The sequence below is a fragment of the Hyperolius riggenbachi genome, chromosome 5 (genome assembly GCF_040937935.1).
Source record: "Hyperolius riggenbachi isolate aHypRig1 chromosome 5, aHypRig1.pri, whole genome shotgun sequence".
Classification (NCBI taxonomy): Eukaryota; Metazoa; Chordata; class Amphibia; order Anura; family Hyperoliidae; genus Hyperolius; species Hyperolius riggenbachi.
This window is the reverse complement of record NC_090650.1, coordinates 361,853,347-361,875,638: the sequence shown is the minus strand read 5'-3', so window position 1 is coordinate 361,875,638 and position 22,292 is coordinate 361,853,347. Positions and strand designations below refer to the sequence as shown.

Here is a 22,292-nt window from a genome sequence, read left to right as displayed (position 1 = left end):
AAAGGAAACTAAGGGTGCCCCTACATTGCTCGATTTTGAGGGCTGATCGACCTTTTCAGGGTCATTCTGCATAATCCAAATAGGCTAATGTTCCCCTTTAAGCAGTAACCACCACCACACCACTAATGAGATGTTCTGCTGGGAATACACCATGAGTTTATTCTTGGGCAGATAGATGGCTCGATAGATCATTTCCAACAGGTCTAATTTTGATTATTTTTTTATCGATTTTCTCATGGAAGTGAACGGAAATCGATCAGAAAAACTATCGGAAAATTGCTCGGCCAGTAAATCTGCCAAACATATCTTTTATCAATCTTCACTCAGCACATGAAGGACAAAAACAAGCTTTTCATAGTGGGTATGATCCATGCTTTATTTACATGTATTTAAATGTCGGTCTTCAAGTGACAATTCATCTAGATATCTTTCTGCTGTATGCATAAACCACACTGAATACGCAGAAGTGTCAGATATTTGCGGGCCTTAAACTCAGATTACTAAATCTGCAAGAATCTCCACCAACAAAGTTAAATCCAGGCTTCGCTTTGCCACATGTCAAAAAAACTTTATTATAGAAAAATCACAGCAATCACAGACTATATCAAAAAGACTCTAATAAAATAAATAAAAACACTTAGAGACTAGAGTTTGACCTGGCAGCCCCTGCGCCCCACGCACGTTTCACATACATCCATTCACATCATACATCCAGTGAGAAAGCAATTGCATGTATTCATAATAAACCACAGAGCTCTGGGTAAGCAAGTTGAGGGGAAATTCTTCCTGCACAACAGTCCAAAGCCTTCCTTGATCTATATTAACACACTGAGGTGAATAGGCCACGCCCCTGCTCTAAAGACACACCAGATTCAGTATTTATTTTCCCTGAGTGTTTCCTCTAAACCTAGGTGTGTCTTATAGTCCATAGCGTCCGATAGTACGAAAAATACAGTATTTATTCTCATCTGGTTTCTGCCATTATTACTACAGTTCAGTCTTTACAACTATAACAGTGAGATCTTTCATTCCACCTGCCTGATAATAACCCACCTGCAGCAGGAACGCAGGGGGCCTTTTAGACAGCAAAATATCAATGTAAGAGTTGATCTTCTTCAGCATTTTGATGTAAGTGAAGTGCTCGAGAAATTCATGGTACGGATCTTTCCTCACAATGACCATTTCCAGCTTTGTTCTCAGATACTGAAGCAGAAGACAGAAGGGGTTATATGGGGCTTCATGCATACACAATAACAATGCTGTGCAATGTTTACACCTTCACAATACCTAAAGTGAGAGGAATATGAAGCTGACATTGCTATGCCCTTGTAAAACCTGCCATCTGCCTGGCTGTCATTATAATGTTTGGTCACACACCTGCATAAAGCACATAGCCGGAGGAGTCAGAGCAGCTGACTGACAAAGCCTGGGATACAAAATATATCAATGGCAAAGAATCAGGAGGACAACCAGACAAAAAGGTTGTTTTATAAATAAAGATAAATCAGCTTGCCTTTACTTCAAGATTTATTTTATGTAACACTATCAATGTGCCTTGTACTGTAGACCCCTAATGCAGCCTCTGGCCATGGTGTTATTTCTTGAGCTTGTTTGTTTCTTGTAGGTTGCTACATACTTTAACACTACCAACTGACTATAACAGTGTTTGTGTTTATTGATTTATTATTAACCACTTCCGGATTCCGGGTGGTTTGGCTGATCTGTGCTGCGGGGGCTCTTCAGCCCGCAGCACAGATCAGAAATCAGGCAGGGCGATCAGACCTCCCCCCTTTTTTCCCCACTAGGGGGATGTCCTGCTGGGGGGGTCTGATCGCCGCCGCGCTGCTGTGCCTAGCGGGGGGGGAGGGGGCTCCTCAAAGCCCCCCTCCGCAGCACTAGTCCTCCCTCTGCCTCCTTCCCTCCCTCTCCCGTCCCCTGTGTGTGGCGCAGGACGGAAAGCCGTCCTGCGCCGGATAGGATAGGCTTTAGACTATCAGATGCCGGCGATCCCCGGCCAATCAGAGGCCGGGGATCGCCGATCTCCTCTACGGCGCTGCTGCGCAGCAGCGCCGTATATATGTAAACACCGGGGAAGATCTTCCCCGCGTGTTTACATTTACCCTGCGAGCCGCAATCGGCGGCTCGCAGGGTGTTCACGGAGACACCCTCCGTGAACTGACATGGAGTTTCCATGGAAACCACTTCAGGATTCAGGGGCGTAGTTAAGCGTACGCAGAATCCTGAAGTGGTTAAAGAAATTCACCTTTGTCTATTTTATACAAGCTTCCCTGGCTGTTGCTGCCTGCAGAGTTTCCTCCTCCCTTTTTGCACCTGTTGGATACATGAGCCTCTGCGCTTTTGAAGGCTGTGTTTTTACTTCCTGGCTGGTGATTCCAAGATCTCACAGCTGAAGCGGGTCTTTTGCATTTTCATAGATTTTTTTTCACTTCTGCATTGTCGGCATAGGCAGCAGAAGTTAAAGGAGGGCCGGTGCACTAGGGCTGATTCACTCCACATAAGTTATTAACTACCATAAGACCGCTCCACGCCCATGGGCATGGCGGCAACCCCAGGACCGCCTAACGGCAATTGGCGTCAAGTCCTGGGGCTGCATTTTCCAGGAGATCACGTGCAAGCTGCGCGCGCATCTCCTGCTTGGGGGGGGGGGCGCCTTTAGTAGGGAGACTGTTAGACGGCGAAACCACCGTATTTTCTGTTAGTACAGCGCTGCGATCAGAAGCAGCGCTGTACTGGGGACAGCCGTGTGACAAGAGAGCGTTTGGCTCTCATAGGCTGAAGCCTATGAGAGCCGATGACCACGATTGGCTGCCTGCAGGGAGGTAGGGAAGGAGGGAAAAAATATAATAATAAATAGGTACATTTCATAAAAAAAACCCCAAACATAAATATTAATCAACAAAAAAATAAACACAGGGGGGACAATCAGACCCCACCAAGAGAGAGCTCTGTTTGTGGGGAGAAAAGTGGGGGGAACCACTTGTGTGCTGTGTTGTGCGGCCCTGCAGCAAGACCTTAAAGCTGCAGTGGCCAATTAAACAAAAAATAGCCTGGTCTTTAAGGGGGTTTAGCACTGTGGTCCACTTCAGGACCACAGTACTAAACCCCCCTAAAGACCTGACTATAACCTTCAAGTTTGTTAGTCATGCCCCTTCCAGAAAAACTTTCTAGTCAGCTTTCTATCCTGTTGGTAAATAGTGTCATAGGTGGGAGGGAGGTTCTCTTGAATGGTACCTGAAGCAAAATAAAACTTTACAATTAACACACTCTGGTGCAAAGCACTTAGTGTTTTATTATTTGACTGCCTGGGCTGGGAAATCCTCTTTGCTAGAAGCACCCGTGGTTGTGCACAAACACATGGCATACTGGGCATGTGTGAGCTCTGAATTATGCCCAGTAAAAGAAAGTGCTCATGTCTGAAAGAGAGAAGGTGGGCAGGAGCGCTTTCTTTCATTAATGCATGTCTGGTACAAATGTGATTGTTCATGGCCGGCAAACACCTTGCATAAAAGGTAGAACAGAGAGCGTGAAGAACCCTAAAGACAATGAGCAGCAGCTAGTCATTATAAGCTAGTACTTAAAAGGTAATTCACACTGGCTGAAAGTAGAGTGAATATAGTAAGAAGGCTATAAGTGGCTGCCAGCTACCACTGATCACAGTTCATTAGTCACCCAAATGATGTATGCACCCGCCCACTTTCCACTAATGCACGGTGCTTGGGGTAATGGAAGTCTATGAGCGACGCACGCAGTGTAAAACCGGCCTTTGAAGGAGTCATCAGACATAAAATGCTGCCCTCTGATATACTTACCCGGGGCTTCCTCCGGCTCCTTGCAGCCAACATGTCCCACGCCACATCTCCACTCGCAGCTGCCGACCGGGGGTCCCCGCCAGTGTAGAGGCCGACCTCGAGGTCGTCCTTACAGAACTACTGCACCTGCGAAGTACACCGCGGACAACGTGGGCTTGATTTACACTGGCGCTCGCACAGGCGCACTAGAGGAGGTTGGCCTCTGCACTGCCGGGGACCCCCAGGCCGGCGGCTGCGAGCAGAGATGTGGGACATGTCGGCTGCAAGGGGCTGGAGAAATCCCCGGGTAAGAGCAGGGGGGGAGGTGGTTGGGGGGACGTGGTTTAGAAATTGTATCGTGTGTACCTAGCATTACACACTGCTGGACATTCTGTCATTTTGTATGACAAAGGCTATTGTCTGTATGAGGCTCAGTAAAATGTACAGAAGTTTATTGTACATTGCCAGGTCATTCACTCATTATGTTCTGAAATAGAGATATTACAGACTGTTTGCTAATGGAATTAAACATATATCTGCTGTCAGAGTGCATTTACGTGAACTAGTACAAAAGGTGTAGTAAAGTGACTTCTCACATTGTGTTTTTACAAATCTGAATTTTATGGTGCTCATACATGGTACAATTTTTCTCAATTAGATAATTTTGCTCAATTATTCAGTTAGATCGAATTTAAAGATTTTTCCAACATGCCCCATCGTATTTGTATTGAAAAAAACGGCATAAATCGATTCTTTTTTCTTGAACGAAAAAGAGATTGTTTTAAACTTCCATTCGATTAGATCGTTTTGGTTGAATAAATAGGACAATTTAATGTTTTTTATTGTACCGTGTATGGGTACCATTAAAAGTATATCAATGAAAAAAATGCTGCATTTTGCACATTGGCCACTAGGTGGCTCTCTTACATTGGAACAAATTGGACAGGAACCTTATTTTGAGTGGCACTGTATATGCAGATATCAGGAATTTTGAATCAGGATACCATTTATTAGCTAACTTTAAAGAGTGGGCTCTGTATGAGGGAAAATAATGTAATGAATAAAATGTATTTATTTTTTTATACAATATTAATTTATAAATTATTTACTCAGTGTTTGACCATTTTAAAATCTTTCCTTACCTCGATTTAGGGAGATAATACTTGCTTGGCAGTTGGACACAGCTGTTACTCCCCACAATGCAATGAGGCCATGGCCCTGACACACACACTGTGGGAGGGGTTTCATCACAATATTAGCCATACACTCTTCCCTGACGATCTAGGTAAGGTTAAGATTTTTTGTGGGAAAGGGGGTACAAGCCTCACAAACCTGAAGGAACTCAGATAATGGTAGAGTAGACATTGCTTCCTACCACATAGCAAGGTCAGAGCACAAAACAAATATATACTAAGCACGTTTATGATGCAGGTTGGATTTTGTCGTTCCATAGAATGTGGTTTTTCCAATGCACATCATGGGCTTGATTCACTAAACCGTGATAACTCAAATATCACACCTTATCAAAGATCTCACCTTATGAAAATATATCACACCTTAACAAAGATCTCACCTTATGAAAAGGTATCACACCTTAACAAAGATATCACATCTTATCAAAGATCGCACCTTATGAAAAGGTATCACACCTTATGAAAATATATCACACCTTAACAAAGATATCACACCTTATCAAAATTAACACGTCTTATTAGAGTAGTATAGCGAGCGCTACAAACTTATGTCTGCTAATTGGCAATGGCACTCGTCCTGCCCTGAGCCCCTGCGGGTTCGTATCGCTCGCTATGCTACTCTGATTAGGTGTGCTAACTTTGATAAGGTGTGACATCTTTTCATAAGGTGTGATATTGGAGTTATCATGGCTTATTGAATCAATTCCAATCTCTTCTGGTAATTACCTTATTAGATTCTGAATCATCAAACAGCCGGTCAAGAACCTCTGAGGCCATCTTGAACTTTCCCTTTTCCATGCAAACTGCTACAGACTAGAAAGAAAAGACTGAGCTTGTAAATCCAGGCTAAATGGGGAATAAATACACAGAAAAAGCATAGTTGCAAACAGCACCAAATATTTAAATAGTTGTATCTTTGAAAAATAAAATATTGTAATTATCCTACGTGTCTTTTTAAAAAGTGATGAGATCTGCATTAAAGTCACAATCCCCCCTTCCCCCTAGGTTACATTACTGGTAGTGCTGGAAACAGCCATCCTGCATGATTATGTCATAAGGCCTTAAAGCTGCCACTAATTACAAGCCTCCTCCCCGACACGCTCCACCTAGCATCGAACTTGCTGAAGAACTCAGTAAATTCTACTGCAGGTTCGAGTGCCAGGACTTGCCGGCGGGGGACCTGTCACTGCCCACCTCCCCTCTGGCACATGCGGACCTCAACTCGAGTCTAAGCCCACCCACCATGGCTGTGAGCGAATCAGACGTCATACATCACCTGTCAACTATGAACTCCAGGAAAGCCTCTGGCCCGGACGGAGTGTCCCCTGCCTGCCTGAAGTCCTGTTCTAGGCAACTTGCTCCTATTCTCACCACTATATTCAACAAGTCACTTCAGTTGGGCAAGGTTCCTGCCTGCTTTAAGAGGTCCACCATCATTCCAGTCCCCAAAAAGCAGGGCGTCACTGACCTCAATAACTTCAGGCCTGTTGCACTAACTTCCGTTATCATGAAGACCCTCGAAAGGGTTGTCCTGTCCTTTCTGAAGTCCTCCACCACGCCCCTCCTAGACCCATTCCAATTTGCGTACAGGGAAAACAGGTCCACCGATGACGCCATCAATATCTGCCTGGAGCTCAACAGCAACCACCTGGACAGGCCAGACTCATATGCCAGAGTCCTCCTCCTGGACTTCAGTTCGGCATTTAACACCATCTGTCCACGCAGACTTCAGGAGGGTCTAGCTACACTCGGTGTCCATTCCAGCCTACACCATTGGATCACGGACTTCCTATCCCACAGGTCACAATCTGTCAAGCTGGGCGACATTGCCTCCCAACCACGGACCACGAACATGGGGGCTCCACAAGGCTGCGTCCTGTCTCCAATGCTGTTCTCCCTCTACACCAACAACTGCAGATCCACAGCAGATTCTGTCAAGGTTATCAAATTTGCAGATGACACCACTATCGTTGGCCTTATCACCAAGGAAGACGAGAGTGCCTATCGTCAGCAGGTAGACAGTATCTGCCACTGGTGCAGGGAGAACAGGTTGGTCCTTAACGCAGCTAAAACTGTGGAGATGATTATCGACTTCAGGAAGCATGCCCCTTCTCCACCACCAATTCACATTGACGGAACTGAAGTGGCGATAGTTCCCTGCGTCCGCCTCCTGGGCACCACCATCTCAAACGACCTCAGGTGGAAGGCTTACACCAGCTCCACCGTGGCAAAGGCCCAGAAAAGACTCTTATTTCTCCGTCAGCTGAAAAAGTTTGGCATGCCCCAGCATGTCCTCACAAGATTCTACTCTGCCACCACAGAATCTATCCTCTGCTCTTCCATCCTGGTCTGGCACGCTGGTTCCTCCGCCAGCGACAGACAAAAACTCCAGAGGGTCATTAGATCAGCAGAGAGAATCATCGGGAAACCCCTCCCTCCACTTGATCTACTCTACAACTCGAGACTACACACGAGGGCGCTGAAGATAGCCATGGACCCCTCACATCCTGGCCACTGCTACTTCAGTCGCCTGCGGTCAGGGCGAAGATTCCGGGTCATCCCCACCAGGACCACGAGGCACAGGAACTCTTTTTTCCCTTCAGCAGTCAATCTCCTGAACTCCACCCACGTCTCACCTCCACCCCATCCTTCTTAGACTCACAGACGCGCTTGGAACTTATGGACCGAGCCCTCATAGCCTGCCTCCACTATCTGTTGTATCTTCTTAAATGCTTATCATGTATGTCTCTTGTTTTAGTTCACTATTATTCATGTCCTTGTAGATGTTGAGCTCTGTAATGTGCCAAACCCAATTCCAGGTGTGATCCTGTCATGCTTGGCGAAATAAATGATTCTGATTCTGATTCAGTTCAGAGATACACAGTATTATTACTGTACTAGCCAACCCGCGTCGTAGCATACGCCGCATCTATCTATCTAATAGAGTACGTGCCTCAACCTTGAAGCAAGAAGAAGTAGGCTTTCCATGAGAAAATGTATGCGTGCTCAAACACCAAGTTTAACCCTAGCAAGTCTGGCTTTGCAAATCTGGCCTAATTGGCTATTCATGAGGCAATGCTCATGCAAATATGCATTTGCTTTCGCATGCCAAACTATGCAGGGTCAAAAAACCAATACTGCAAAGTGCTCTCTTGCTGCCTGGGAACCACAGCGGCACCCCGGAGTGGGAGGCTGGGTGGCGCAGCCGCGCCCCCCCCCCCCCCCATGCGTGGCCAGCGCTGGGGAGAGCCGTCCGCACCCACCTCCTGAAATTAAAAACAGCCACTTACCTTAACGTCCATTGGGTTCTGCTACATGCGCATTCATTTTCTCATGGAAAGCATTTTGTGCAGTTTGTATCCTTTGGAGGCAGGTGGTGGATGGCTTGCTCCGGTGGTGTGAACCCTGGAGTGAGTGCGCCTGTCCTCCCCTCCCCTCTGGAGTGCTGTATGTGAGCCAGCCCTGAGCTCTAAAGCTCGGGGTGACCCATGCTTCTCTCCTTTCTCATGTGGTGCCCCCAAATTAATGCGCATGTAGCAGAACGCAATGGACGTTAAGGTGAGTGCCTGTTTTTAATATTGGGAGGTGGGTGCAGACGGCTCTCCCCGGCGCTGGCCACACTTGGGGGGGGGGGGGTCGTCCACGCCACCCAGCCTCCCCCTCCGGGGTGCCGCTGTGGTTTCCAGGCAGTGAGAGAGCCTGGGACCCTGCGGTCCCCCCAGTTGTATAAAAAGGGGGCATTGGGAATCCTCCCCATGGCGCTCCTGGAGGCCTGGAGCACACCAAAAATTGCTAGCAGATCCGCAAAATGCTAGCAGATTTTGAAACGCTTTTTCTTATTTTTCTGTAGCATTTCACCTAGCATTTTGCGGTTTTGTAAAGCGTTTTTGGTGTAGTAGATTTCATATATTGTTACAGTAAAGCTGTTACTGAACAGCTTCTGTAACAAAAACGCCTGCAAAACCGCTCTGAACTGCCGTTTTTCAGAGCGGTTTGCGTTTTTCCTATACTTTACATTGGAGGCAGAAACGCCTCCGCAATCCAAAAAATGCCTCACCTCGGGAGTATGCGTTTCAGCAAAACGCCTCCCGCTCTGGTGTGCACCAGCCCATTGAAATACATTACCCAAGCGTATCTGCAGCCGCAAGTGGATCGCAAAACGCTGCCGAACCGCTCTGGTGTGCACTAAGCCGGATAGTGCGAATGTAGCATGTAGCAGGGTGACTGCTTTGTGGTATTGGTTTGTGCATGCATTTGCATGAGCATTGCCTCATGAATAGCCAATTAGGCCAGATTTGCAATGTCAGACTTGCTAGGGTAAGGCCTCTTTTCCATGGACTGTGAATAGGCAGTGAAATGGCTCGCAAACTCTCACAACTGCTCACTGCTGCCTGGTAACTGCTCATTGCTGCCTGGTAACTGCTCGCTGCTGCCTGGTAACTGCTCGCTGCTGCCTGGTAACTGCTCGCTGCTGCCTGGTAACTGCTCGCTGCTGCCTGGTAACTGCTCGCTGCTGCCTGGTAACTGCTCGCTGCTGCCTGGTAACTGCTTGCTGCTGCCTGGTAACTGCTTGCTGCTGCCTGGTAACTGCTTGTTGCTGCCTGGTAACTGCTTGTTGCTGCCTGGTATCTGCTCACTGCTGCCTGGTAACTGCTTGTTGCTGCCTGGTAACTGCTTGTTGCTGCCTGGTAACTGCTTGTTGCTGCCTGGTAACTGCTCACTGCTGCCTGGTAACTGCTCACTGCTGCCTGGTAACTGCTTGCTGCTGCCTGGTAACTGCTTGTTGCTGCCTGGTAACTGCTCGCTGCTGCCTGGTAACTGCTTGCTGCTGCCTGGTAACTGCTTGTTGCTGCCTGGTATCTGCTCACTGCTGACTGATAACTGCTTGCTGCTGCCTGGTAACTGCTTGCTGCTGCCTGGTAACTGCTCACTGCTGCCTGGTAACTGCTTGCTGAGCACACAGCTCAACAGTCCGTGAAAAAGAGGCCTTAAACTTGGTGTTTGAGCACGCATACATTTTCTCATGCAAAGTACTTCTTCTTCTTGTTTGAAGGTTGAGGCACTTAAGGCTAGTACACACTAACAATTTTGATTGACCAATGATTGCTCAATTTTACCACCTCCATGTAGTATGAGGGCCAAACAGATTTTCAATTCTATGCAGATTATATAGGTAAATGGTCATACTACATGGAGGTGGTAAAATTGAGCAATCATTGGTCAATCAAAATTGCTAGTGTGTACTAGCCTTTAGTCTATTATATATATAGATTATTGATTTATAAAGCGCCTACATATTCTGAGGCACTGTACAAAGTAAGAAACAAATACGGGGTAAATAATAATACAGATATTGGTAAACTATATATACGCACTGAGTTTACCCTAACAACAGTGGGATTTACATTTACATAATGCATCTGCAGAACCATCTATCATTATTGCTTTTCAGCACGATTACGGTAATATGCAAGTCTAATATAGGTACTTACCTGAACTTTCACAAAAGTTTTTATTTCTTCTTGAAGATTTCTGAGGTTTTCATCTTCTTCCTTAAATTGATTCAGCATTATTCCAGCTGCCTCTAGAGGTGTAATATTCTCATCTTCTTCAAATTGGACGTCTGATCACCAATAAAACATATTATAAGAAGGCACAAGAATGGCTATAACAGAGCTGCTTACCTAAAGAGGAACTGTCTCGAAAATCTTAAAATTTAAAACACATACAAATAAGAAGTACATTTCTCCCAGGGTAAAATGAGCAATAAATGACTTTTCTCCTATGTTTCTGTCACTTACAGTAAGTAGTAGAAATCTGACATTAATGACAGGTTTTGGGTTAGTCCATCTCTTCATGGGGGATTCTCAGCATGGCTTTTATTCTTTATAAAGACATTCCCTGAAAATGATTAATACAAAGATGCTGGTCAGCCTCCCTGCTCACCGTACACTATTTTGGCAGTTGGACGGAGCAACTGCAATTTACTACGTGCTTTTAAAAATAAAGAAAACCCTGAGAATCCCCCTATGAGAAGATGGGTTAGTCCAAAATCTGTTGGTAATGTCAGATTTCTACTACCTACTGTAAGTGACAGCAACACAGGAGAAAAGTAATTCATGGCTCATTTTACTCTGGGAAAAACTTACTTCTTATTTGTATGTGTTTTAAATTTCAAGATTTTTGCGACAGTTTCTCTTTAAAGTGAACCTGAGACAAGAAGCGTCTCAGGTTCCACACTTACCTGGGGCTTCCTTAAGTCCCCTTAAGGCCGCTTGTCCCTCACTGTCTCTGTGGGTGGCTCCTGCCACCCGCAATGCTGTTCGAAAGCCTGGACAATTCGCGCATGCGTGACCAGGCTAGGTGCGATCCTGGGAGCGTGCCGGTCCACGCAGGCGCCCCTCGGCCAGGCTTTCGGCAGCATTGCGGTGACAGGAGCCACCCACAGAGACAGCGAGGGACGAGCGGCCTTAAAGGGAAGGTTCAGGGAGGGGTTGAAAAAAATAAAAATACATATCCACTTACCTGGGCAGGTACCTGGCAGCCCGTGGCAGGCAGGAGGTGCCCTTGCCGCCGCTCCAGAGGCTCCCGGTCGTCTCCGGTGGCCGACCCGACCTGGCCAGGCTGCCAGGCCGGGCTCTTCTGCGCTCCAATCTGCGCCTCATGGGGGCGCGCTGACGTCATCGGACGTCCTCCGGGCTGTACTGCGCAGGCGCAGTAGTTCTGCGCCTGCGCAGTACAGCCCGGAGGACGTCCAATGACATCAGCGCGCCCGCGTGGGACGCAGAAGAGCCCGTCGTTGGAGCGCAGAAGAGCCCGACCTGGCAGCCGGCCTGGCCAGGTTGGGTCGGCCACCGAGAGCCTGCGGAGTGGCGGCGAGGGCACCTCCTGCCTGCCACGGGCTGGAGGAAGCCCCAGGTAAGTGGATATGTATTTTTATTTTTTTTAACCCCTCCCTGAACCTTCCCTTTAAGGGTGCTTAAACAGGAACTCCAGTAAAAGTAGTGTAATTAAAAAAAAGTGTTACGTTTTTTACAATAATTATAAATGATTTAGTCAGGGTTTGCTCATTTTAAAATCTTTCCTCTCCCTGATTTGCATTCTGAAATTTATCACGTGGTGACATCTTTACTGCTGGCCGGTGATGTCTATGGAAAGAGATTTTTTTATTCCTCCTCTTCCATTTATTTTCCTGCCTAGCTGCTTATCAAAAAACACCCTCTGATTACTTAGGTTTACAAGCAGGGCTGAAATGACTCAGTGATTGGATGTGTAAATAAAAAAAAGACAGTGCATTTGTTAGTATACACCTCAGTGGGAGTGTCTGAAGACTCTGGGAGGAGGGCAGCTAATGAATACACAATGAGCAAGAGAAGGGAGGGAGGAAAACAAGAGTCAGGGAGGATATGATGTCAGCATTAGATTGGCAAGATGGCCACTGCCTAGAATAGGATTTTCTGCTTTTCCGTTATAAAATTCACAGGAATCATTACGTGGATAGCACAATACATCTGTTATGTAAGTAGAAGTAGTATTTATCTACTTATATATGTGTTTTTTATTTCTAAGTTAGCATGGGCGTCACTTGTTCTTTAAGGAAGCCCCAGGTAAGTATAGTACCTGAGATGAATCTCGTCTAAGGTACACTTTAAAGAATACCTGTAGACACCTAAAACAAAAAAAGTCACATAAAAAAGAAATCTAAAAAAATATGCGTCGCCGCATAACTACGCGTGCGGAATGCGGCAACGCGTATTTTTGTACGCGTTGCGGTCCGCAACAGCGCTAATTGCAGTACGGAATGCATCCAATAATACGCATGGCGGCCGGCCGACTGGTGAGTCGTCAAAAACGAAACTAAGTGACAGCGGGTGACTGGAGGATTCCAGAGCGGCTCCAAGGGCACAGGACTGCTGCAGGGGACTGGTAATAGCCCCAGGAAATTGAAACTCTTTAGCTAAGGTTCCCTTTAACACAAAAAGGTGGTTACTAAGATATATTACGATGAACATGTGAATAAGTAGAAATAAGAACAAATTAACTTACCCAGATCTTTTCCGTGATGAACGCGGGTAAGAAATTGTGCAAATAACAAAGCTTCCTTTTTCTTTGAGTCCAGCGTAGGCATGGATTGTACAAGAACTGTAAATAAACAGCAGTCTGTGACTCATCAATTGTTTACCAAGCTTTATTTATTGCAACACCAAATGCAAAAGTCATAAAAAATATCACATACATACCTACTCATTTCCTGAACAGTAAAGCTACCCATACATCTAGTGATGATGGGCAGATTCAACCAAGAGACAAATCTCTCTCTGATCAAATCTGATTAGAGATCTTTCAGCTGCCGAACCTGATGGGTACACCTCATCAGTGCAGCCATCAACTCTACAAATTTGGCAATTTGATTAGTTAATAGTGTTGTGCACTCAAGGGGGCCATACACTAGCCGACCAACCAACCAATCGACCATCCAATTTGATTATTATAATCGAATTGGATGACAATTGGTGCAGAAATTTCGGTACAGAAATTGGCCGCACGGTTGATCGCGCATGGTGGAAAATTTCAGGCCGAAGTTGTTTGTTAGGGTGCGCGGCAGTACGGCGGCCGAATTGCGATCGAGCGACGAGACGACGAAACCCCTGCCGAAATGTATAAATGCATGTAGTGTAGTGCATTTATACATTACCTGTCCGGTGGCAGCCTCCACGCGGTTTCCGTCCATCTCGCCGGGTTCCGCATACACGCCAGTGGCGCTATGTCTGACGTCACAAAGGTGCATAGTGGCTGACGTCAGACGCTATGCGCCGCTAGCGTGTATGCGGCTTACCGGCGAGATGGACGGATGGACCAAGCGAGCTGCTAAAGGAGAAGTAATGTATAAATGCACTACACAACATACATTTATACATTTTGGGGGCAGCGGCCGGGTGGACGCGGTGGCTCAGCCCATTCCCTGATGATTTCATGCTGAAATCGGATGGGAATCGGCCTGTAGTGTATGGGAAGATTTAACTAGAGACAAATGTAACTCTAATCAGATTCGATTACAGATAAATTCGTCTTTTGGTTGAATCTGCCCATATTTGTTCTAATGTATGGGCACCTGAAGAGTACGTAGCTACTCGTAATCGAAATTTAAATTAGACAGTGTGGCCCGCGGCAGAGAGGAATTAACTTACCCATGCAGCTGCCTTAGCCGATGCACCGCACGTCACTCCCATGCGTCCGTCTTCCGGGATGAAAGAAGAAGCATAGTAGTGATGTGGAGTGCATTAGATAAGATGGCTGCAGGGGTAAGTTAAACTCTCTACCTCTAATTGAAATTTTGATTTTGTAGTGCAACAACACTATTAGTTGATATTTAGGCAAGCTCGCTATCATCTATGCAATATTATTGCCTGAGTAATTATAAAATACTTCACAAACTCCCATCAGCTTTGAATTAAAATAACATTTATATTTTATAAGTTTATAAAAAATATAATGTACAACAGAAAAGTTCAGGAGGAGCACCACAAACTCCCAAAAAATGGTGTGCCACGATCCTGTGAAAAGATATACAGCGCTCCAATGCACCAGCAGGTTCAGCGTGCGACACACTGCATCTATGCCGACACCGTTCTCTATAGGATAGATGCAGTGTGTTGCACGCTGAACCTGCTGGTGCATTGGAGCGCTGTATATCTTTTCACAGGTGACAGGTAAGGGCCAGTTTCCACTACATGCAGACTGGATGCAGAAAAACTGACTCCAATGAATGCCTAGGGGAAAATCTGCATCAGAAAAATCGCGTTTAGTGGAAACAGGCCCACAGGCATTCATTGGAGTCAGTTTTTCTGCATCCAATCTGCATGTAGTGGAAACAGGCCCTAAATGATCTGATTGCTGATTTACATGTTATTTTACATGTTCCCCATCAGGTCCGCCATTTATCCCGCCCAGTTGGACACCGATTGGTGTTTTTAGAGGGGGTGGGTTATTTAAAGGTATTTCACTGGTGTGTACATTATGGCTATTACAACTTGAGAAAGGGCAAGGCCCGAAACTGTTGTTGTGCCAGCCTCTTGTTTGATGCAATAAAAGAGCTATACTACTATCTAATGCCGATCATTTTTTTTTGGATTACCATAAAAAAATATAATGTTCAGGAGTTATCTTCTGCAAAGGGTTTATTATAGGTTTCAGAAAAAAAAAAATGTAATATAGTTTCCTCTCTTACTCCCTTACTATAGTTCCAGCATTGTCACTCCGGTTATGTGTACTCGACCAGCTGGTTGAATACACGTCCGTGAACCTTTGGGAGGCTTCGGAAGCACTTATGTCCCTAAGTGCATTCGAAGATGCTTATCGTCGTACTGCGCAATACGGAGCCGCCCGTCTTCGAAAGCAATTGGGGACGTGAGTGCTTCCGAAGCCTTTGGCGGTAGCAAATTTAAATGGGGTTGACAGTGCCGGAACAAGAGAGTACAGGAAAGCCACTATAAGGCCCGGTTCACACTTGCGGTTCTCTGCCAAACGGACCGGATGACCTGACCGGATCGGAACCGTACGGTTCTGATCGGGATCCGATCAGGTTGCATCAGGTGTTCATCAGGATGCGATCCGGATCTGTTTGGCAAAAGATAGTAGAAATAAAATAAAAATGTTGGGGTCTGGGAGGTCAGCAGAAGGTGGACCTGTGGAATCAGGCCCTCCGCTGTTTAGCACTCACCTCCACCTCCGACATGCTGCCAACATCTCCAGCACGTTTAAAGTCACTGCTGCTCCACTCCAAAATGCTTGCCCATGTGTCCCCATCCAAAATCGCCGCTACAATACGCATAGGAAGTGGGGTAGAACATCCGGATTTTATAGCCAGTGTGTTGTGCGCTCTCCGGTTCTCATTGGTTTGTATTGGCCGGATGGTGCAGTCCGGCTCCGCTCCGGATACGTCTGCCGGAGGAGCCGGACCAAAAAATAGCGCATGTTGGCTCTTATGCCGGAGTCTAGACGCATGTGAACGGACGCATAGACTTGCATTGCTATGCCGTGCGTCCGTTCGGCATGCGGTCCGGCTCCGGCACGGCGATTCCGGACGGAGACCGCCAATGTGAACCGGGCCTAAGATAGGGAAGAACGGTGGTGTAGTGATTAGCGCTCTTTCCTTGCAGCGCGGGCTCCCTGGTTTGAATCCCAGCCATGGCTCTATCGGCAAGGAATTTGTATGTTCTCCCCATGTCTGTTTGGGTTTCCTCGGGGCACTCTGGTTTCCTCCAGCATCCCAAAAACATACAGATAAGTTAACTGGCTTCCTCCTAAATTGGCCATAGACTATGATACAGACACTACATGATACATGCATAGACATATGACTTTGGTGGGGACTAGATTGTGAGCCCCTCTGAGGAAGTTAGTGACAAGACAGAATACTCTGTACTGTGCTGAGGGAGAAGCTGGTGCTATATAAATAATAATACTAGGACCTTCCATGTTGATAGGTAAGTACAGTATCTGACTATGTTTTGTAGTCAGTGATAAAGCAAGGGTGACAGAGGCGCCAACAAGTATAAAATGATTAAAACCCGCTTAAAGAGACTCTGTAACGACAAAAAGATCCCCTGGGGGGTACTCACCTCGGGTGGGGGAAGCCTCAGGATCCTAATGAGGCTTCCCACGCCGTCCTCTGTCCCACGGAGGTCTCGCTGCAGCCCTCCGAACAGCCGGCGACTGTGCCGACTGTTCAATTCAATATTTACCTTTGCAGGCTCCAGCGGGGGCGCTGTGGCTGCTTTCGCTCCGAAGGAGGCGGAAATACCCGATCTCAGTCGGGTCCGCTCTACTGCGCAGGCGCCGGAGACTTGCGCCTGCGCAGTAGAGCGGACCCGACTGAGATCGGGTATTTCCGCCTCCTTCGGAGCGAAAGCAGCCAGAGCGCCTGCGCAGGAGCCTGCAAAGGTAAATATTACGTCACCGCTGTACGGAGGGCTACAGCGAGACCCCCGAGGGACGGCAGACAGCGTGGGAAGCCTCATTAGGATCCTGAGGCTTCCCCCATCCGAGGTGAGTACCCCCCAGGGGACGTTTTAACGTTACAGATTCTCTTTAAAAGGCAGGGCTGTGGAGTCGGTCCAAAAATCCACCGACTCCGACTCCTCAGTTTAGGATTCCACCGACTCCGACTCCACGACTCCGACTCCTCTAATTTGCATATTACAATTTTGTTGATTAAAAGTATGTAACATGAAATTCGTCTCTTAACTGCCAACGCTTAGGAATTTTACAAGACAACTGAAGTGAGAAGGATATGTAGACTACTATATTTATTCCCTTTAGACTAAAACTAGTCCTTGGTAAGAGTACTTGTAAAAGGTACAACCGGAACAAAGAACATCTATCAAGTGTGGGTGCATGTAAGAATGATGTGCAGGTACTCTGCAGGGGAATGAGGAGATTGTAAACAGACAACACCTCTGTGTTCAATGTGCACAGCATTCTCAGTGGATTCCCTGCAGCTCTGTGGGGAGTGCATATGTATAGTACTACTGTGTAACAAAGTAAACCTGAGACAGATGAAATTAAAGTTTTATACATACCTGGGGCTTCCTCCAGCCGCCTTCAGGATAATCAGTCCCTCGTTGTCCTCCTCCACCACCTGGATCTTCTGCTATGAGTCCAGGTACTTGAGTCAGTCAAGCGTAGTGCGCATGAATACACTCCGCCGTGAGCGTACTACACCTGTGCAGCACTATTGCGCAGGTGCAGAATGTTCCTGGCTGTGGGAGCGGGGTGCGGCCGGACAGCGCTGACTGGCTGAATTACCAGGACTCATAGCAGAAGATCCGGGTGGTGGAGGACAGTGAGGGACTGATTAGCCTGAAGGGGGCTGGAGGAAGCCCCAGGTATGTATAAAACTTTACTTTTCATCCGTCTCAGTTACCCTTTAATTTGTAGTCACCAAACCAAATTTTAATAACATATCAAATTATTTTATTTCATCAGCAAAGGGAGTGCATATATTTGCATAAATCAGCATCAATGCAGAATTATTTCCATCTCGTTGACCATCTCTATTAGTGACATAGCTACACATCAGGCTTTATTCTTACAGCATAGATGTTATTTAGTATATATAAGAGATTCCTGTGTACACATCATATATACAGTCACAATCAGATATGTATATCTGACCTTAAAAATACGGGGACTGCTTTATTGAAGCAGCACAAGTACCTAATTTTGATTGGTTTATTTCATTTTTGTGGACTAAGCACAGCTATTACTGTATATATACTGTATATATACATTATTTTTAATGACTATTATCTGAGAAATAGAACATTTTATCATATTTTCTATTTTAATTACAGTTACAAATTCATTAGGAGTCGGTGCATTTTTTCCCGACTCCGACTCCAGGCACCCAAAATTGCCCGACTCCACAGCCCTGTTAAAAGGAGGGGTGCAGGTGGATACACCACTCAGGTAAAAATAGACCAGCCAATAAGCCGTTAATAATAACAGTAAAATTTATTGGGGATTCTCCAAAAATGCAACGCGCTTCACGGGCAAAACTCCCGCTTCATCAGGCAATCAGATGGGAGAAACACAGTAGTGGATCTATTTCTGGATCTAGCGCCTCAGATTGAGGCGCTAGATCCAGAAATAGATCCACTACTGTGTTTCTCCTATCTGATTGCCTGATGAAGTGGGAGTTTTGCCCGTGAAGCGCGTTGCATTTTTGGAGAATCCCCAATAAATTTTACTGTTATTTATTAACGGCTTATTGGCTGGTCTATTTTTACCTGAGTGGTGTATCCACCTGCACCCCTCCTTTTAAGCGGGTTTTAATCATTTTATACTTGTTGGCGCCTCTGTCACCCTTGCTTTATCACTGAACAGTCCACCCCAGGTGGAGGGGGTTTTCCCCATCTTTCCGTCTACAGAGAGCGACATTTTTAAACACCTGAGTGGGGTCAGGTTCTAATCGTCCCCACCTGCAGTTACAGTGGTTGCCTTTGAGGTAACCCAGACTTGTGAGTACATCCATCATTTACTTTCATTTTGTCTCCATCTGATTGTTGACATACTACACCATATTTGGCTCTCGGTCTCTGTGTTCTTTCTTTTAAAGCTATGTTTTGTAGTCACTTTACATTCACTTTAACGAAGGAAGGCAAAGACTGCAGAGACTCGCATCAGAACGGAATACATCACTATTGAGGCTATCTATATATAAATACAATATTTTCTGGAAAGCAATGCTATGTTGGCTTCCAATTAATGGTCAGTAGACTAGCATCACACTGGCACAATATTAAGCAAATTACAAGCTCAATCAAATACAGTTCCTATTTCGGTCTCTCCATCTCTAAACCAAAACCACATAATAATATACAAGCAGACAGTCGACATTATCATCACTGGCCGTTGCTTTATAGGGCGGGTGATAGGCGGGGACGCAGAAGTTTGTATCCAGGGGGCGTGGACTTGATGTGAGTCACGTGTCTCTAGCCACACAGAGGAGAGAAGTCGCACGTTACCTTCTATCGTTTTGCATGTCCGCGTGAAATCCTCCGCCCGGCCTTCCTCGGTGAAGTAATGGCATAAGCTGGAGAAGAAGAACTCGAACACCCAGCCTGTAGCCACATCGGCCACCTCATGGAAGGGAGGCGCCTCCTCTGCGCGCTCCTCCATGCCGCCGCTCCTCTCACCACACGGAATTGCGGGAATAATACAGTCGCTGGGAGCTAAAACTGACTCGGCGAGTGAGGAACGGGAATGCGCATGCGCGGACTCTGAGGCGCGCTCGTCGATTACATTCAAACTTGCTGCGAATAGGATGGGCTGCGCTGATAGTGGCGCTGCAGCTGTACTGTGTACAGTGTAAAAAGAAGCTGCTTGAGCGAGTCACTTGGTAAAAGGGAAGCGTTGTTTTGCAGTGTAATGCATTGAATGCAGACAGCTGCTATACAGGTTAATTAAAATATGAAGTGAGAAAAACTCACTTCATGTAGAGTGACCAGATTTTTGTTGGTCCATCCTGGTAGGGGGGGGCTGTGGCGCGTGCAGCGGCGAGAAATGGGGGGCAGCAACAGTTACCCCAGACACCAGAAATAAACGCAATGGGCAACATTTCAGCACAAAATAAACGCAATGTGTGCAACATTTAGAAAATAAACGCAATGTGTGCAACATTTAGCAGAAAATAACGCAACGTGTGCAACATTTAGCAGAAAATAACGCAATGTGTGCAACATTTAGCAGAGAATAACGCAATGTGTGCAATATTTAGCACAAAATAATGCCATTTCGGAAGCATTTCACCTGGAAAAAAAGCATTTACTTACCTGACAGAAGTCTCCTCTCGTTCCTGGCCGGCCTCTGGCGCGCTGCTCCCCGGACGATCTTGCTCCTGCATAGTCTCCTGCGCGGACAGGCAGAGCAGGGCTGTGGCAAGATGGCGCCCGAAGCCCTGTACGGGAGACACAAATAGCCTCCAGTACATCCCTGCTCTGCCTGCCGGAGACTATGCAGGCTGGAGCGGGGCTGCATGCTATGAACTAGTGCAGCATCTATCAGACGCTGCAGCCAGTTCATTCAGTACGGTGGCCAGAGTCCCGAGGCCGGGACGTCCCGCAGCTAAAAGCGGGACGTTTCCCGGGACCTCATGCAGCCTGGGATAGCGGACCCCGAAGGTAAGACACGTCCCGGGTAATGCGGGACGTATAATCACCGTACTTCATGGAACATACATCCCTGAGGGATGGCCCTGGACGCCCATTCACACTCGGGAATGCAATTCTATTTTTCTTAGGAATTGCAAGTTTGCTTTGCGCTATTTTGTGATTACGTTCAGCAATTCTCATTCCAGTGAATGAGAATTGTGATGCAATCGCTTGGAACATGCTGTATGTAGCACGATCGGCTATATTCACAAGTGTGCTGCAGCAAGAGTAATCCCATACTATTACTTGTGCTGCAGTGCTTTGCTGATGACCGAATAATGAGTGTTTAAGTTCCCATACATTTGTATCTCGCTTTTCTCCTGGTGGACTCAAAGCGCCATAGCTGAAGCCACTAGTGTGCGCTCTATAGGCAGTAGAAGTGTTAGAGTCTCCTACTGCTGAATAGGTGCTGACTTACTGAACAGGTAGAGCCAAGATTTGAACCAAGGTCTCCTGTGTCAGAGGCAGAGTGCTCAAAGGACCACTATTGCGGAAAAGTAGGCAGTTCAATTCTGACAGGTTTTGGGCTAGTCTGTCTCCTCATGGGGGATTCTCAAGGTCTTCCTTGTTTTCAACTGCATTTCCTGTTGTCCTAGATACCCCAACCCCCCCCCCCCCCCGCCCCCCCGTATTAGGTAGCTGGAAGTATCCACTAGCATTATGTAGCTAGAGGTGACCTTTCAGTATTGGGTATTCTTCCCCAGTATTTGATAGTCCGACGTTGAATGTATGACCACACACATTCTTCCCTTCCTGTTGGCTTTTACTAACCTGGGGCTTCTTTCAGTCTTTAATGCTGGCCATACACGGCTTGATTTTGCTGCTCGATTCTCCCACTCAATCGTTTCGCCGCTTGATTCCACAGTCAGTTCTCTTGTCTTCCAATCTTTTTTCTTATCCTTTTCCATTCACTTCAATCCGGAATCGGGCGGGAGATCGGACATGTCGGAAATTATCTATTGAGCCATCTTAATGGCTTAAAATCGAGCTGTGTATTCCCAGCATTAGGTCCTTTGGTGTCTTCCCAGTCTCCTGGGGATAGATGGGGCAGCAACATGAGCGTTCCCCAATCCATCTAGCAGTGAGTGTGTTTATCTTTAAGACAATTAAAGCTTGGAAGACATGCATAATTATTACCACTAGAAATGTAATCATTTCTGATCATTTCAGATGATTTTTAGTGATAGACATGGTTAACTATCTAGTGAGCAGCCTATTCAGTTCTGAGGAGAGAAGGATAACGAGCAGGAGGTGCCCCACAGTGGTAATTTACTGTTATAACAATAGAAAAGCAACAGTGGGCAGTCATTAGTGATCACTAATGCTGGGAATACACAATTTCAATTACATAATTTAAAGAGAATCTGTATAAAAATTTAAAATGCCCCTGGGGGGTACTCACCTCAGGAGGAGGAAGCCTCTGGATCCTATCAAGGCTTCCCCCATCTTCCTCCGTCCCACGGTGATCTTGCTAGAGGTCCACAAACGGCAGCCATGTAAATGTTTACCGCGCCGACGCAGTAGCGGCTCTTGGCTCGGAAATAACCAAACCCAGTTGAGTCCACTCTACTGCACAG

General features: G+C 46.4%; 1 protein-coding gene across 3 annotated transcripts in view; it reads right to left on the bottom strand.

Annotated features, from left to right (window-relative positions):
• TERF1 (telomeric repeat binding factor 1) overlaps positions 1-19,721 on the bottom strand; it is a 49,875-nt gene extending 30,154 nt beyond the window's left edge. Inside the window, exons 1-5 of one of the 3 annotated variants that reach the window (XM_068237503.1) lie at positions 19,531-19,721; positions 13,049-13,144; positions 10,495-10,625; positions 5,729-5,815; positions 1,054-1,203 (exon numbers count right to left, since the gene is read on the bottom strand). In XM_068237503.1, coding sequence (XP_068093604.1) covers positions 1,054-1,203; positions 5,729-5,815; positions 10,495-10,625; positions 13,049-13,144; positions 19,531-19,684 — 618 coding nt within the window. In that variant the 5' untranslated portion in view covers positions 19,685-19,721. Of the gene's footprint in view, positions 1-1,053; positions 1,204-5,728; positions 5,816-10,494; positions 10,626-13,048; positions 13,145-19,317; positions 19,410-19,530 lie in introns of those variants that run through there. The other 2 variants (XM_068237505.1, XM_068237504.1) reach the window with 2 other exon arrangements.
• Positions 19,722-22,292: the final 2,571 nt, after the last annotated feature.